Source organism: Osmerus mordax, chromosome 6 (genome assembly GCF_038355195.1).
Source record: "Osmerus mordax isolate fOsmMor3 chromosome 6, fOsmMor3.pri, whole genome shotgun sequence".
Taxonomy (NCBI): Eukaryota; Metazoa; Chordata; class Actinopteri; order Osmeriformes; family Osmeridae; genus Osmerus; species Osmerus mordax.
In genome coordinates this window covers 19,751,066-19,767,092 of record NC_090055.1, presented here as the reverse complement: position 1 = coordinate 19,767,092, position 16,027 = coordinate 19,751,066, and the positions used below count along the sequence as shown (strand labels likewise).

The 16,027-nt window shown below is 46.2% G+C and overlaps 1 protein-coding gene across 1 annotated transcript in view; it reads left to right on the top strand.

Moving 5' to 3' along the window:
* triob (trio Rho guanine nucleotide exchange factor b) overlaps window positions 1-16,027 on the top strand; it is an 81,673-nt gene that overhangs the window by 39,656 nt on the left and 25,990 nt on the right. Inside the window, exons 30-34 of the mRNA XM_067238884.1 lie at window positions 39-229; window positions 597-698; window positions 1,960-2,102; window positions 2,648-2,747; window positions 6,734-6,980. Coding sequence (XP_067094985.1) covers window positions 39-229; window positions 597-698; window positions 1,960-2,102; window positions 2,648-2,747; window positions 6,734-6,980 — 783 coding nt within the window. The remainder of the gene's footprint in view (window positions 1-38; window positions 230-596; window positions 699-1,959; window positions 2,103-2,647; window positions 2,748-6,733; window positions 6,981-16,027) is intronic.

Below are 16,027 nucleotides of genomic sequence, written 5' to 3'. Positions count from 1 at the left end.
TCCACATCACCGTGCTCCGTCTGTGCTGTGCGGAACAGGGTTTGATGGGAACCTGGAGTCACAGGGGGAGCTGATCGTTCAGGAGGCGTTCCAGGTGTGGGACCCCAAGACGCTGATCCGCAAGGGCCGCGAACGCCACCTCTTCCTGTTCGAGATGTCCCTGGTCTTCAGCAAGGAGGTGAAGGACTCGTCCGGCCGCAGCAAGTACCTCTACAAGAGCAAGCTGTTTGTGAGTAGGAACTTCAACGCTTTCTCGTGAATTGCCGGTGGTTTTGATACGGAGGTTGTTTAAGGATGGATGTCTCTGTGTTGACTCTCTAGATACATGATGGAAATGAAGTGGTTTGATTAATCTCTTCTAATGTACATAAAGTGGTTTGTTTATCTCGGTTTTGAACTGTGCACTTCTGATCATTGACCTGCTGTACTTTCTGTGTGCACCATGTTTACTTTGGATGAAAGCATTTGTAGATGAACAAAATGTAAACGTGGATGCAGAGGTTCTTTCAGGATAGCACGCCCTCTCTCTCTTCTATTTCTATATTCTCTCTGTGAATAACATATTCTGTTGTGTTTATTTTGCTGTTGATGCGCAGACCTCTGAGTTGGGGGTCACAGAGCATGTGGAGGGAGACCCCTGCAAGTTTGCCCTCTGGATGGGGAGGACCCCGTCCTCAGACAACAAGATTGTCCTCAAGGTAAATGCTAACATGCTAACATGCTAACCCCATCCTCAGACAACAAGATTGTCCTCAAGGTACATGCTAACATGCTAGCCCCGTCCTCAGACAACAAGATTGTCCTCAAGGTAAATGCTAACATGCTAACCCCGTCCTCAGACAACAAGATTGTCCTCAAGGTAAATGCTAACATGTTAACCCCGTCCTCAGACAATAAGATTGTCCTCAAGGTAAATGCTAACATGTTAACCCCGTCCTCAGACAACAAGATTGTCCTCAAGGTAAATGCTAACATGCTATTCCCATATTCAAACAAGATTGTCCTCAAGGTAAATGCTAACATGCTAACCCTGTCCTCAGAAAATAAGATTGTCCTCAAGGTAAATGCTAACATGCTATTCCCATCCTCAAACAAGATTGTCCTCAAGGTAAATGCTAACATGTCTACCCCATCCTCAGATAGCACAGTTGTCCTCAAGGTGAATGCTAACATGCTAACCCCATCCTCAGATAGCACAGTTGTCCTCAAAGTGAATGCTAACATGTTAACCCAATCCTCAGATAGCACAGTGGTCCTCAAGGTGAATGATAACAAGCAAACTCTATACAACAACCAATCCAAATGTCATTTGTGAGATGAAGCACTACCATAGTTCCTATTGAATCCTACAATGGTTGTTCCCACGACTTATTGTATTCATCTTTTATATATTTGAGTTAACACATTGTGAGTCATACAGCGTGTGCATTATGTAACTGCCATGGCAATGGTAAATGTGTCTGATGTAACAGCACTTCCTTGATCACTGTTGCTAAGGGCCCTCAAGATGGGTCTGTGATTCATGCTAAAGTAAGACGCAAGTCTTCACACACACACACACGATCTCACACACAGACACACTCTCTCTCACACACATACACACACACACACACACACACACATCTAAGAGTTCATCAAAATGAAGATTTAAGTGATTGAAAGAAACCCCAGCTGGTGAATCACGTGAAATCTAAACTGAAGTTTGGGTTGGGTCAAAAGTTTGACATTGTGTGTGTGTGTCTGTGTGTGTATGTTTGTGTGGTCTTGTTTAACCACTCTTGTGGTGACCAAATGTCCTCACAAGTAAAGTGAAACAATGCTTCAAGGGGTTTCAGAGTTAAGGTTAGAATTTGTGTTACATTAAGGGTTAGTGTATAGACATTTTTGAATGGGAGTGAATGGGAGGGCCCCACTAGGATATAAGAACAAACTTGTGTGTGTGTGTGTGTGTCTTCTCAGGCGTCCAGCCTAGAGAACAAGCAGGACTGGATCAAGCACATCCGTGAGGTGATCCAGGAGCGCACCATCCACCTGCGGGGGGCGCTAAAGGAGCCCATCCACATCCCTAAAGCCACTACCGCCAAGCACAACAAGGCCCGCAGGTTGGCCTCACCTCAGCTCATCTTTATTTATTTCCTGAGGGCAGTTTGGTTGCAGAACACAATAATATAACAACTAATCCCATACAACCAAAACAAACACATAAAACACTTCTAAAGTAAATGAATTTAATTATCTTCCCTCTAAACATTAGCTGACATTTTAAAGCAACACAGCAGCTTTTGGAGCACGAGTCAGAACAAATGTTGTCCTTATCTGACTTCAAACCCACACAGTTTCATTTTAGTCAGTTTAATCTTACCAGCCCGTACAGGTTGGATTTAGTTGTCCTGTGAGAGCCAGCTAGTTGGTATAGTTCAGTGGTTAGAGCATTTGACTGTAGATCAAGAGGTTGCAGGTTCAAACGCCCCCTGTACATTGCTTTGGATAAGAGCCTTTTTTTTTATAAACGCATCCTGATTCAGATAATTATTTGTATTTATACGTAACATATCAAAACTGTATCCTGATCCCCTGCCATGTTGCCATGGTGTTTGTTTGTTTGTTATTGTTTACCTGTTGTTGTTTACCTGTTGTTTACCTGTAGGGACGGAGAGGAGCTGGACAGCCAGGGCGAGGGCAGTAGCCAACCAGACACCATCTCCATCGCGTCCCGCACCTCGCAGAACACAGTGGACAGCGACAAGGTCAGCTAGCACACAGCACACCTCCAGTCTGCCACTCCCAGGCTGGTAGAGTACAGGTCAGCTAGCAGACAGCACACCTCCAGTCTGCCACTCCCAGGCTGGTACAGTACATGGAGCTTTTCTTTGTAGGAGACGATGGAGTGATTAGTTATGACTTCAGTGATATCTGATCGGTATGCATTGGCTGGCTGGCTGACTGACTGGATAGGCAACTGGCTGGCTGGACGGCTGGGTAGATGGATGGATAGATGAGGGTTTAGGTTGGTTTAGGTGCAGTTCCATGGGTGTATGTGAAGCCCTTTGTGACATTGCTTATAAAAAGGGCTAAAGAAATTAATTTGATTTGACAGCTAACTAACTGGCTGGCTGGACGGCTGGCTTGCTGGATGGATGGATGGATAGATACGGTCTTCCTATGCATGATCTAACTGAAACCCAGCAATTCATTTATGTACCCTGTAGTGGACAGTGGTTTTGGGGCGAGTGACTTTGCAGCCATTCTGCCCTTTTTATTTGGCTTCTGTTTGTCCAATTGAGGTACTGGATGTTTATTGGCCCCATAACATTTACGTCATGTAAAACGCCAATTCTGTCCCCTCAGAATAACATGTTGTCTGAAGGGATATTTCGAGACCTCAGTATCATGTCGCTGATTTCCTGCGTGCATCATGTCATGTGACTCCTCTGAGGCCTCAGTGTGAGGATCTCCGTGGGAACAGTAACCAGGCTTCAATCTGCTGCTAGCAGCACAGACGCTCTGCACTCCTACACACACATGGATGTACTCTACTGTGTTGTACCATACACACACATGCCACATATACACACACACCACATACCCACGCACCACATATACACACACACACACACACACACGCCACACACACAACACACATACATACACACACACTACACGCACACAGAACAGTCTGTTTCTTTAAGAGCTTCCCTGTTTCCATAGTGGAGCTATGTTGTGGTCTTGCTCTGCTCTCTTAATTGGAGACATTGGACACCAATTGAAGTACTGTACATGTGCTCTCCATCTGTGTGCCTGAAACAGTGCCCACCTCTGTCTGGTCTCCATCAACAACATGTAAACATGGTCAGGTCAGTTAGAGGTTAGAAGATAGCAACATCGAGAACATCAAGCATGTTCTGGATTTCATGCTGTGCTATTTCATGGCTCCTTTACTGTAACTGAGTGTTTGTCACTCTCTCCTTCTCTCTGTCTCTCTCACACACACACGTTTCCCTCTTTGCTCCGTGTGTTAAGTCACTCTCCATAGAGCCAGTGACCGTGAGTAGATGGACTTCTGTTGAATGTGAGAGAAAGAGAGAGAGCGCTAGAGAGAGAGAGCGCTAGAGAGAGAGAGCTAGAGAGACCTAGAGAGAGAGTGCTAGAGAGAGAGCGCTAGAGAGAGAGAGAGCTACAGAGAGACCTAGAGAGAGAGAGAGAGAGAGCTAGAGAGAGAGAGCTAGAGTGAGACCTAGAGAGAGAGAGAGAGCTAGAGAGACAGAGCTAGAGACATAGAGAGAGAGCTAGAGAGAGAGAGAGAGCTAGAGAGAGAAAGCTAGAGAGAGAGAGAGAGAGAGCTAGAGAGAGAGAGAGAGAGAGAGATAATGAGTGTTAGCAGCGACTCTCAGACAGCTCTCCTCTCTCTCAGAGGATGCTGTGTCTCTTTGCTAGAAACACCTCCTATCTCTCTGACGGATATCCTCATGTAGGGGCTGGTTCTGGGTCAGTTCACTCTCTATCTGACGGATATCCTCCTGTAGGGGCTGGCTCTGGGTCAGTTCACTCTCTATCTGACGGATATCCTCCTGTAGGGGCTGGTTCTGGGTCAGTTCACTCTCTATCTGACGGATATCCTCCTGTAGGGGCTGGCTCTGGGTCAGTTCACTCTCTATCTGACGGATATCCTCCTGTAGGGGCTGGTTCTGGGTCAGTTCACTCTCTATCTGACGGATATCCTCCTGTAGGGGCTGGTTCTGGGTCAGTTCACTCTCTATCTGACGGATATCCTCCTGTAGGGGCTGGCTCTGGGTCAGTTCACTCTCTATCTGACGGATATCCTCCTGTAGGGGCTGGCTCTGGGTCAGTTCACTCTCTATCTGACGGATATCCTCCTGTAGGGGCTGGCTCTGGGTCAGTTAGCTCCCGCTACAGCAGGCTGAAACACAGCCCAGGAGGCGGGAGTCACGGATACTGTCCTGTTGTGGTGTGTTGGTGGGCTGGAGCAGAGACAGACAGAGAGAGGGAGAGAGAGAGGGGAGGATGAAGGAATGGAGAGCAGAGGAGAGGATGGAGAACAGAGACTCAGGTTCTGTCAGTCAGCTGCTTAGCTCTCTGGCTTTGCCTCACTATCAGTGGGTACGTACAGCTATTTCTTTTACTATGTGTGAATCTTGATGTCCTTCTGCTAGCAACCTTACTTAGGTCATTATAATGGTTAGGATTTATCCGGTGAAACAGCACAATGGTGGTATTTTTCTTTGATAGCGAAATGATTGCAAAATGCTGTATTGAAGAAAATCTGGAATATTATGTAGACTTTGAGAACACACCAACTGTCACATCTACTGGATGTTTCCCAGTTCAACCCGTCTGACGTGAGTCATGTTCTCATGGCTCTCAGCCGTACGGTTCCTTTGTCTCCTGTATCGAGGCTGACAGACAGACCTTCTCTGAGTGGCTCTGACTCAACAGCCACTACAACGAGCTGGTGCAGTCAGGTTATAGCTTTCACATGTTGAACAGTCAGGTTATACAGTAACTATAACATGTTGCACAGTCAGGTTATACAGTAGCTGTAACATGTTGAACAGTCAGGTTATACAGTAGCTGTAACATGTTGAACAGTCAGGTTATACAGTAGCTGTAACATGTTGAACAGTCAGGTTATACAGTAACTATAACATGTTGGACAGTCAAGTTATGGCTTTAATATGTTGGACAGTCAGGTTATAGCTATAACATGTTGAACAGTCAGGTTATACAGTAACTATAACATGTTGGACAGTCAAGTTATGGCTTTAATATGTTGGACAGTCAGGTTATAGCTATAACATGTTGGACAGTCAGGTTATACAGTAGCTATAACATGTTGGACAGTCAGGTTATACAGTAGCTATAAAATGTTGGACAGCCAGGTTATACAGTAGCTATAACAAGACCATGCCAGTGTGCCCATGTAGAGCATGCCAGGGTGCCCATGTAGAGCATGCCAGTGTGCCCATGTAGAGCATGCCAGGGTGCCCATGTAGAGCATGCCAGTGTGCCCATGTAGAGCATGCCTTGCCAAGCATGAGGTTGGGCCCCTGGCCTTGGCCCCTGGGCATGTGTCTGCCCTGGTGGGCCCCTGGCCTTGGCCCCTGGGCATGTGTCTGCCCTGGTGGGCCCCTGGCCTTGGCCCCTGGCCTTGGCCCCTGGCCTTGGCCCCTGGCCTTGGCCCCTGGCCTTGGCCCCTGGCCTTGGCCCCTGGCCTTGGCCCCTGGCCTTGGCCCCTGGCCTTGGCCCCTGGCCTTGGCCCCTGGCCTTGGCCCCTGGCCTTGGCCCCTGGGCATGTGTCTGCCCTGGGAGTAGAATGATTGAGTGTGAGTTCCACAATGGTCTTGATAAAGGGTTTCTTCTTATTCTACGTCGCTTTGTAGGACAGAGTCTGCTAAATGATCACATTGCATTATTGTGAACGAGTCACGTGCTTTTATCACCAGATTACACTCTCCTGTACTGTTATCAATTTCAAGCTTTTTAAGTTGAGCACTAACACATTTCCATCTTTCTCTCTCTCCCTCTCACTCCCCCCTCCCTTTCTCTCTCTCCCTCTCACTCCCCCCTCTCCCTTTCTCTCTCACCATCTGTCTCTCTCTGTCTCATCTCTCACCCCATATCTCCCTCTCTCTCTTTCCTCCTCTCTCTTCTCTCTCTGTCTTGTCTCTCTCTCCCCGTGTATCCCTCCCCCTCCCTCTCCCCTCTCCCCTCTCAGTTGTCGGGAGGATGTGAGGTCACCGTGGTCATCCATGACTTCCTGGCGGGTGTCGGCGGCGGGGAGATGACAGTGCACCGGGGCCAGACGGTGGAGGTGGTGGAGCGCGTGCCGGAGCGCCCTGACTGGGTCCTGGTCCGCACCACGGAGCGCCTGCCACCCCAGGAGGGCATGGTGCCCTGCGCCTCGCTCTGCCTCGCCCACGCCCGCTCCAGTCTGGACATGGAGGGGCTCTTCAACCACAAAGGTAGGAGGAGCTAGGTGGGGGCACCTTTCACATGGCGTGGGGTAGAGGAGGCCTCTAGGACTTACACACGCACGCACACACGCACACACAATACACAGACCTGTACATGCATACACTCACAAGTACGCGCACACACACACATAGAGCCCAGCACAGCATTTTTCACACACACTCACATGCATGCACACACACACACACAGCCCACCATATCACACACACACCCACACACACATAAACACACTCACATGGATTAGAACAGGGCTACCTTTGTGCGCTCAGACTGTAAACTTCTCCAGGCTCAGGGGCCCCTCTCACCCTGCAGGTTCATGGCCCTCTGACAGTCTGATGTTTATATCAAAGAAATCTGCAACCAGAAAAAACATGCCATGTACTTTACACAACATGTAGTTCATTTGCTGTAAGAAAATTGCTAATACTCAAAACGTAGCCAGTAAGTGGTGACAGATGTTAGCCTGTACAGTTTATGAAGCCACCCTGTACAAATCCCGTAAAGCAGGTAAGAGAGGCTCACACCCAAACGTATGCTGGCAAGGGTGGAGCGTGTGCTACTTGTGTTACGGTAAAATGTTTTGCTTGTTTCTAAATGTTCCCTTGGAGCAGAGGAGGAGGCCTGACCTCTGAGCCGCCCACTCAGAACAAGAGGGAGGGAGGGATGGATGGTTAGATAGGAGAGAGAGAGAGAGAGAGAGAGAGAGAGAGAGAGAGAGAGAGAGAGAGAGAGAGAGAGAGAGAGAGAGAGAGAGAGAGAGAAACATCCCTGTGATGCAGCAGACTGGACTGAGGAGTAGATAAGATAGCTGGAGCCGCTCTGATACCTCTGACAGGATGTTGACATGGCATCACAGGTACTGTGAAACAGAACAGATGTGTCAATGTCCCGGGTGAGCCACAATTCTCCGAACAGCATGGATTCTCCTAAGGGACAGTCAGACAACTGCAAGTTCTGGCTGCTGGACTTGGGTAACATTTTAACAGATTTATCAGAGACAAAGTTATGTTTTTCAAAAATAATTAGTTAATTATTATTAATTAATGAATAACTGAATTTATCATCTCAACCGGCTGCCTTTGTGCTTCAAAGACATTACTTTTAAAGCAAGTTGTTTTACATATCGTCATTACATGCAAGCTGTATGCTACCTGTAAAGTTGTGCAACATTAGGGCCAACATTTGTATTTCTACACACCGATAGAGTGGTTATTGTTGAGAAAATTATGATTGGAAGCAATTCTATAAGTGCACTATGATTGATTAAAAAATCTGATTATATGATTGTGAGCAGATTAAAATGCTGTCAGAATGCACGTGTTGATGATCAGCGATGGGTGTGCTTGCTGTCGGATACCAGTCAGCTCCACTCATCTTCGTCTCTTCTCCAGAGAGGGAGCAGGAACAGGCATGTTAGGATTTAGGAAGGGTCACGCTAATCTAACCTCCAGATAATCTCTGCGTCTGTGAAAGGGGTGGGCAGATAATCTCTCTGGTATCATAACAAGTTAGTTTAGGGATGTTATAACAGTCTAGTTTGCTGTATGTTATCATAACAGTCTAGTTTGGTGGATCTTAGTTAGGATGTTAATTAGTTTGGTGGAGGTTTTAGCGACTGTTATTGTAACAGTTGTAATTGTAACAGTATTTGTGTGCTTGTGTACCTGTGTGTGTACTCTCAACACTTGTCTGTGTGTATATCTACCTTACTACACTTGTGTGATCTGGAAGGTCCTGTCTGTGTGTATATCTACCTCACTACCCTTGTGTGATCTGGAAGGTCCTGTCTGTTCTGTGCCAGCGGCTCTGGTGCCGGGGCTGTGACACAGCCAGCCTGCTTCATCAGGCTGCTCTGATCAGATCATCTTCTGATTCAAACAGAGCTGCTCTCTCTGTGCTCTGATCAGATCATCTTCTGATTCAAACAGAGCTGCTCTCTCTGTGCTCTGATCAGATCATCTTCTGATTCAAACAGAGCTGCTCTCTCTGTGCTCTGATCAGATCATCTTCTGATTCAAACAGAGCTGCTCTCTCTGTGCTCTGATCAGATCATCTTCTGATTCAAACAGAGCTGCTCTCTCTGTGCTCTGATCAGATCATCTTCTGATTCAAACAGAGCTGCTCTCTCTGTGCTCTGATCAGATCATCTTCTGATTCAAACAGAGCTGCTCTCTCTGTGCTCTGATCAGATCATCTTCTGATTCAAACAGAGCTGCTCTCTCTGTGCTCTGATCAGATCATCTTCTGATTCAAACAGAGCTGCTCTCTCTGTGCTCTGATCAGATCATCTTCTGATTCAAACAGAGCTGCTCTCTCTGTGCTCTGATCAGATCATCTTCTGATTCAAACAGAGCTGCTCTCTCTGTGCTCTGATCAGATCATCTTCTGATTCAAACAGAGCTGCTCTCTCTGTGCTCTGATCAGATCATCTTCTGATTCAAACAGAGCTGCTCTCTCTGTGCTCTGATCAGATCATCTTCTGATTCAAACAGAGCTGCTCTCTCTGTGCTCTGATCAGATCATCTTCTGATTCAAACAGAGCTGCTCTCTCTGTGCTCTGATCAGATCATCTTCTGATTCAAACAGAGCTGCTCTCTCTGTGCTCTGATCAGATCATCTTCTGATTCAAACAGAGCTGCTCTCTCTGTGCTCTGATCAGATCATCTTCTGATTCAAACAGAGCTGCTCTCTCTGTGCTCTGATCAGATCATCTTCTGATTCAAACAGAGCTGCTCTCTCTGTGCTCTGATCAGATCATCTTCTGATTCAAACAGAGCTGCTCTCTCTGTGCTCTGATCAGATCATCTTCTGATTCAAACAGAGCTGCTCTCTCTGTGCTCTGATCAGATCATCTTCTGATTCAAACAGAGCTGCTCTCTCTGTGCTCTGATCAGATCATCTTCTGATTCAAACAGAGCTGCTCTCTCTGTGCTCTGATCAGATCATCTTCTGATTCAAACAGAGCTGCTCTCTCTGTGCTCTGATCAGATCATCTTCTGATTCAAACAGAGCTGCTCTCTCTGTGCTCTGATCAGATCATCTTCTGATTCAAACAGAGCTGCTCTCTCTGTGCTCTGATCAGATCATCTTCTGATTCAAACAGAGCTGCTCTCTCTGTGCTCTGATCAGATCATCTTCTGATTCAAACAGAGCTGCTCTCTCTGTGCTCTGATCAGATCATCTTCTGATTCAAACAGAGCTGCTCTCTCTGTGCTCTGATCAGATCATCTTCTGATTCAAACAGAGCTGCTCTCTCTGTGCTCTGATCAGATCATCTTCTGATTCAAACAGAGCTGCTCTCTCTGTGCTCTGATCAGATCATCTTCTGATTCAAACAGAGCTGCTCTCTCTGTGCTCTGATCAGATCATCTTCTGATTCAAACAGAGCTGCTCTCTCTGTGCTCTGATCAGATCATCTTCTGATTCAAACAGAGCTGCTCTCTCTGTGCTCTGATCAGATCATCTTCTGATTCAAACAGAGCTGCTCTCTCTGTGCTCTGATCAGATCATCTTCTGATTCAAACAGAGCTGCTCTCTCTGTGCTCTGATCAGATCATCTTCTGATTCAAACAGAGCTGCTCTCTCTGTGCTCTGATCAGATCATCTTCTGATTCAAACAGAGCTGCTCTCTCTGTGCTCTGATCAGATCATCTTCTGATTCAAACAGAGCTGCTCTCTCTGTGCTCTGATCAGATCATCTTCTGATTCAAACAGAGCTGCTCTCTCTGTGCTCTGATCAGATCATCTTCTGATTCAAACAGAGCTGCTCTCTCTGTGCTCTGATCAGATCATCTTCTGATTCAAACAGAGCTGCTCTCTCTGTGCTCTGATCAGATCATCTTCTGATTCAAACAGAGCTGCTCTCTCTGTGCTCTGATCAGATCATCTTCTGATTCAAACAGAGCTGCTCTCTCTGTGCTCTGATCAGATCATCTTCTGATTCAAACAGAGCTGCTCTCTCTGTGCTCTGATCAGATCATCTTCTGATTCAAACAGAGCTGCTCTCTCTGTGCTCTGATCAGATCATCTTCTGATTCAAACAGAGCTGCTCTCTCTGTGCTCTGATCAGATCATCTTCTGATTCAAACAGAGCTGCTCTCTCTGTGCTCTGATCAGATCATCTTCTGATTCAAACAGAGCTGCTCTCTCTGTGCTCTGATCAGATCATCTTCTGATTCAAACAGAGCTGCTCTCTCTGTGCTCTGATCAGATCATCTTCTGATTCAAACAGAGCTGCTCTCTCTGTGCTCTGATCAGATCATCTTCTGATTCAAACAGAGCTGCTCTCTCTGTGCTCTGATCAGATCATCTTCTGATTCAAACAGAGCTGCTCTCTCTGTGCTCTGATCAGATCATCTTCTGATTCAAACAGAGCTGCTCTCTCTGTGCTCTGATCAGATCATCTTCTGATTCAAACAGAGCTGCTCTCTCTGTGCTCTGATCAGATCATCTTCTGATTCAAACAGAGCTGCTCTCTCTGTGCTCTGATCAGATCATCTTCTGATTCAAACAGAGCTGCTCTCTCTGTGCTCTGATCAGATCATCTTCTGATTCAAACAGAGCTGCTCTCTCTGTGCTCTGATCAGATCATCTTCTGATTCAAACAGAGCTGCTCTCTCTGTGCTCTGATCAGATCATCTTCTGATTCAAACAGAGCTGCTCTCTCTGTGCTCTGATCAGATCATCTTCTGATTCAAACAGAGCTGCTCTCTCTGTGCTCTGATCAGATCATCTTCTGATTCAAACAGAGCTGCTCTCTCTGTGCTCTGATCAGATCATCTTCTGATTCAAACAGAGCTGCTCTCTCTGTGCTCTGATCAGATCATCTTCTGATTCAAACAGAGCTGCTCTCTCTGTGCTCTGATCAGATCATCTTCTGATTCAAACAGAGCTGCTCTCTCTGTGCTCTGATCAGATCATCTTCTGATTCAAACAGAGCTGCTCTCTCTGTGCTCTGATCAGATCATCTTCTGATTCAAACAGAGCTGCTCTCTCTGTGCTCTGATCAGATCATCTTCTGATTCAAACAGAGCTGCTCTCTCTGTGCTCTGATCAGATCATCTTCTGATTCAAACAGAGCTGCTCTCTCTGTGCTCTGATCAGATCATCTTCTGATTCAAACAGAGCTGCTCTCTCTGTGCTCTGATCAGATCATCTTCTGATTCAAACAGAGCTGCTCTCTCTGTGCTCTGATCAGATCATCTTCTGATTCAAACAGAGCTGCTCTCTCTGTGCTCTGATCAGATCATCTTCTGATTCAAACAGAGCTGCTCTCTCTGTGCTCTGATCAGATCATCTTCTGATTCAAACAGAGCTGCTCTCTCTGTGCTCTGATCAGATCATCTTCTGATTCAAACAGAGCTGCTCTCTCTGTGCTCTGATCAGATCATCTTCTGATTCAAACAGAGCTGCTCTCTCTGTGCTCTGATCAGATCATCTTCTGATTCAAACAGAGCTGCTCTCTCTGTGCTCTGATCAGATCATCTTCTGATTCAAACAGAGCTGCTCTCTCTGTGCTCTGATCAGATCATCTTCTGATTCAAACAGAGCTGCTCTCTCTGTGCTCTGATCAGATCATCTTCTGATTCAAACAGAGCTGCTCTCTCTGTGCTCTGATCAGATCATCTTCTGATTCAAACAGAGCTGCTCTCTCTGTGCTCTGATCAGATCATCTTCTGATTCAAACAGAGCTGCTCTCTCTGTGCTCTGATCAGATCATCTTCTGATTCAAACAGAGCTGCTCTCTCTGTGCTCTGATCAGATCATCTTCTGATTCAAACAGAGCTGCTCTCTCTGTGCTCTGATCAGATCATCTTCTGATTCAAACAGAGCTGCTCTCTCTGTGCTCTGATCAGATCATCTTCTGATTCAAACAGAGCTGCTCTCTCTGTGCTCTGATCAGATCATCTTCTGATTCAAACAGAGCTGCTCTCTCTGTGCTCTGATCAGATCATCTTCTGATTCAAACAGAGCTGCTCTCTCTGTGCTCTGATCAGATCATCTTCTGATTCAAACAGAGCTGCTCTCTCTGTGCTCTGATCAGATCATCTTCTGATTCAAACAGAGCTGCTCTCTCTGTGCTCTGATCAGATCATCTTCTGATTCAAACAGAGCTGCTCTCTCTGTGCTCTGATCAGATCATCTTCTGATTCAAACAGAGCTGCTCTCTCTGTGCTCTGATCAGATCATCTTCTGATTCAAACAGAGCTGCTCTCTCTGTGCTCTGATCAGATCATCTTCTGATTCAAACAGAGCTGCTCTCTCTGTGCTCTGATCAGATCATCTTCTGATTCAAACAGAGCTGCTCTCTCTGTGCTCTGATCAGATCATCTTCTGATTCAAACAGAGCTGCTCTCTCTGTGCTCTGATCAGATCATCTTCTGATTCAAACAGAGCTGCTCTCTCTGTGCTCTGATCAGATCATCTTCTGATTCAAACAGAGCTGCTCTCTCTGTGCTCTGATCAGATCATCTTCTGATTCAAACAGAGCTGCTCTCTCTGTGCTCTGATCAGATCATCTTCTGATTCAAACAGAGCTGCTCTCTCTGTGCTCTGATCAGATCATCTTCTGATTCAAACAGAGCTGCTCTCTCTGTGCTCTGATCAGATCATCTTCTGATTCAAACAGAGCTGCTCTCTCTGTGCTCTGATCAGATCATCTTCTGATTCAAACAGAGCTGCTCTCTCTGTGCTCTGATCAGATCATCTTCTGATTCAAACAGAGCTGCTCTCTCTGTGCTCTGATCAGATCATCTTCTGATTCAAACAGAGCTGCTCTCTCTGTGCTCTGATCAGATCATCTTCTGATTCAAACAGAGCTGCTCTCTCTGTGCTCTGATCAGATCATCTTCTGATTCAAACAGAGCTGCTCTCTCTGTGCTCTGATCAGATCATCTTCTGATTCAAACAGAGCTGCTCTCTCTGTGCTCTGATCAGATCATCTTCTGATTCAAACAGAGCTGCTCTCTCTGTGCTCTGATCAGATCATCTTCTGATTCAAACAGAGCTGCTCTCTCTGTGCTCTGATCAGATCATCTTCTGATTCAAACAGAGCTGCTCTCTCTGTGCTCTGATCAGATCATCTTCTGATTCAAACAGAGCTGCTCTCTCTGTGCTCTGATCAGATCATCTTCTGATTCAAACAGAGCTGCTCTCTCTGTGCTCTGATCAGATCATCTTCTGATTCAAACAGAGCTGCTCTCTCTGTGCTCTGATCAGATCATCTTCTGATTCAAACAGAGCTGCTCTCTCTGTGCTCTGATCAGATCATCTTCTGATTCAAACAGAGCTGCTCTCTCTGTGCTCTGATCAGATCATCTTCTGATTCAAACAGAGCTGCTCTCTCTGTGCTCTGATCAGATCATCTTCTGATTCAAACAGAGCTGCTCTCTCTGTGCTCTGATCAGATCATCTTCTGATTCAAACAGAGCTGCTCTCTCTGTGCTCTGATCAGATCATCTTCTGATTCAAACAGAGCTGCTCTCTCTGTGCTCTGATCAGATCATCTTCTGATTCAAACAGAGCTGCTCTCTCTGTGCTCTGATCAGATCATCTTCTGATTCAAACAGAGCTGCTCTCTCTGTGCTCTGATCAGATCATCTTCTGATTCAAACAGAGCTGCTCTCTCTGTGCTCTGATCAGATCATCTTCTGATTCAAACAGAGCTGCTCTCTCTGTGCTCTGATCAGATCATCTTCTGATTCAAACAGAGCTGCTCTCTCTGTGCTCTGATCAGATCATCTTCTGATTCAAACAGAGCTGCTCTCTCTGTGCTCTGATCAGATCATCTTCTGATTCAAACAGAGCTGCTCTCTCTGTGCTCTGATCAGATCATCTTCTGATTCAAACAGAGCTGCTCTCTCTGTGCTCTGATCAGATCATCTTCTGATTCAAACAGAGCTGCTCTCTCTGTGCTCTGATCAGATCATCTTCTGATTCAAACAGAGCTGCTCTCTCTGTGCTCTGATCAGATCATCTTCTGATTCAAACAGAGCTGCTCTCTCTGTGCTCTGATCAGATCATCTTCTGATTCAAACAGAGCTGCTCTCTCTGTGCTCTGATCAGATCATCTTCTGATTCAAACAGAGCTGCTCTCTCTGTGCTCTGATCAGATCATCTTCTGATTCAAACAGAGCTGCTCTCTCTGTGCTCTGATCAGATCATCTTCTGATTCAAACAGAGCTGCTCTCTCTGTGCTCTGATCAGATCATCTTCTGATTCAAACAGAGCTGCTCTCTCTGTGCTCTGATCAGATCATCTTCTGATTCAAACAGAGCTGCTCTCTCTGTGCTCTGATCAGATCATCTTCTGATTCAAACAGAGCTGCTCTCTCTGTGCTCTGATCAGATCATCTTCTGATTCAAACAGAGCTGCTCTCTCTGTGCTCTGATCAGATCATCTTCTGATTCAAACAGAGCTGCTCTCTCTGTGCTCTGATCAGATCATCTTCTGATTCAAACAGAGCTGCTCTCTCTGTGCTCTGATCAGATCATCTTCTGATTCAAACAGAGCTGCTCTCTCTGTGCTCTGATCAGATCATCTTCTGATTCAAACAGAGCTGCTCTCTCTGTGCTCTGATCAGATCATCTTCTGATTCAAACAGAGCTGCTCTCTCTGTGCTCTGATCAGATCATCTTCTGATTCAAACAGAGCTGCTCTCTCTGTGCTCTGATCAGATCATCTTCTGATTCAAACAGAGCTGCTCTCTCTGTGCTCTGATCAGATCATCTTCTGATTCAAACAGAGCTGCTCTCTCTGTGCTCTGATCAGATCATCTTCTGATTCAAACAGAGCTGCTCTCTCTGTGCTCTGATCAGATCATCTTCTGATTCAAACAGAGCTGCTCTCTCTGTGCTCTGATCAGATCATCTTCTGATTCAAACAGAGCTGCTCTCTCTGTGCTCTGATCAGATCATCTTCTGATTCAAACAGAGCTGCTCTCTCTGTGCTCTGATCAGATCATCTTCTGATTCAAACAGAGCTGCTCTCTCTGTGCTCTGATCAGATCATCTTCTGATTCAAACAGAGCTGCTCTCTC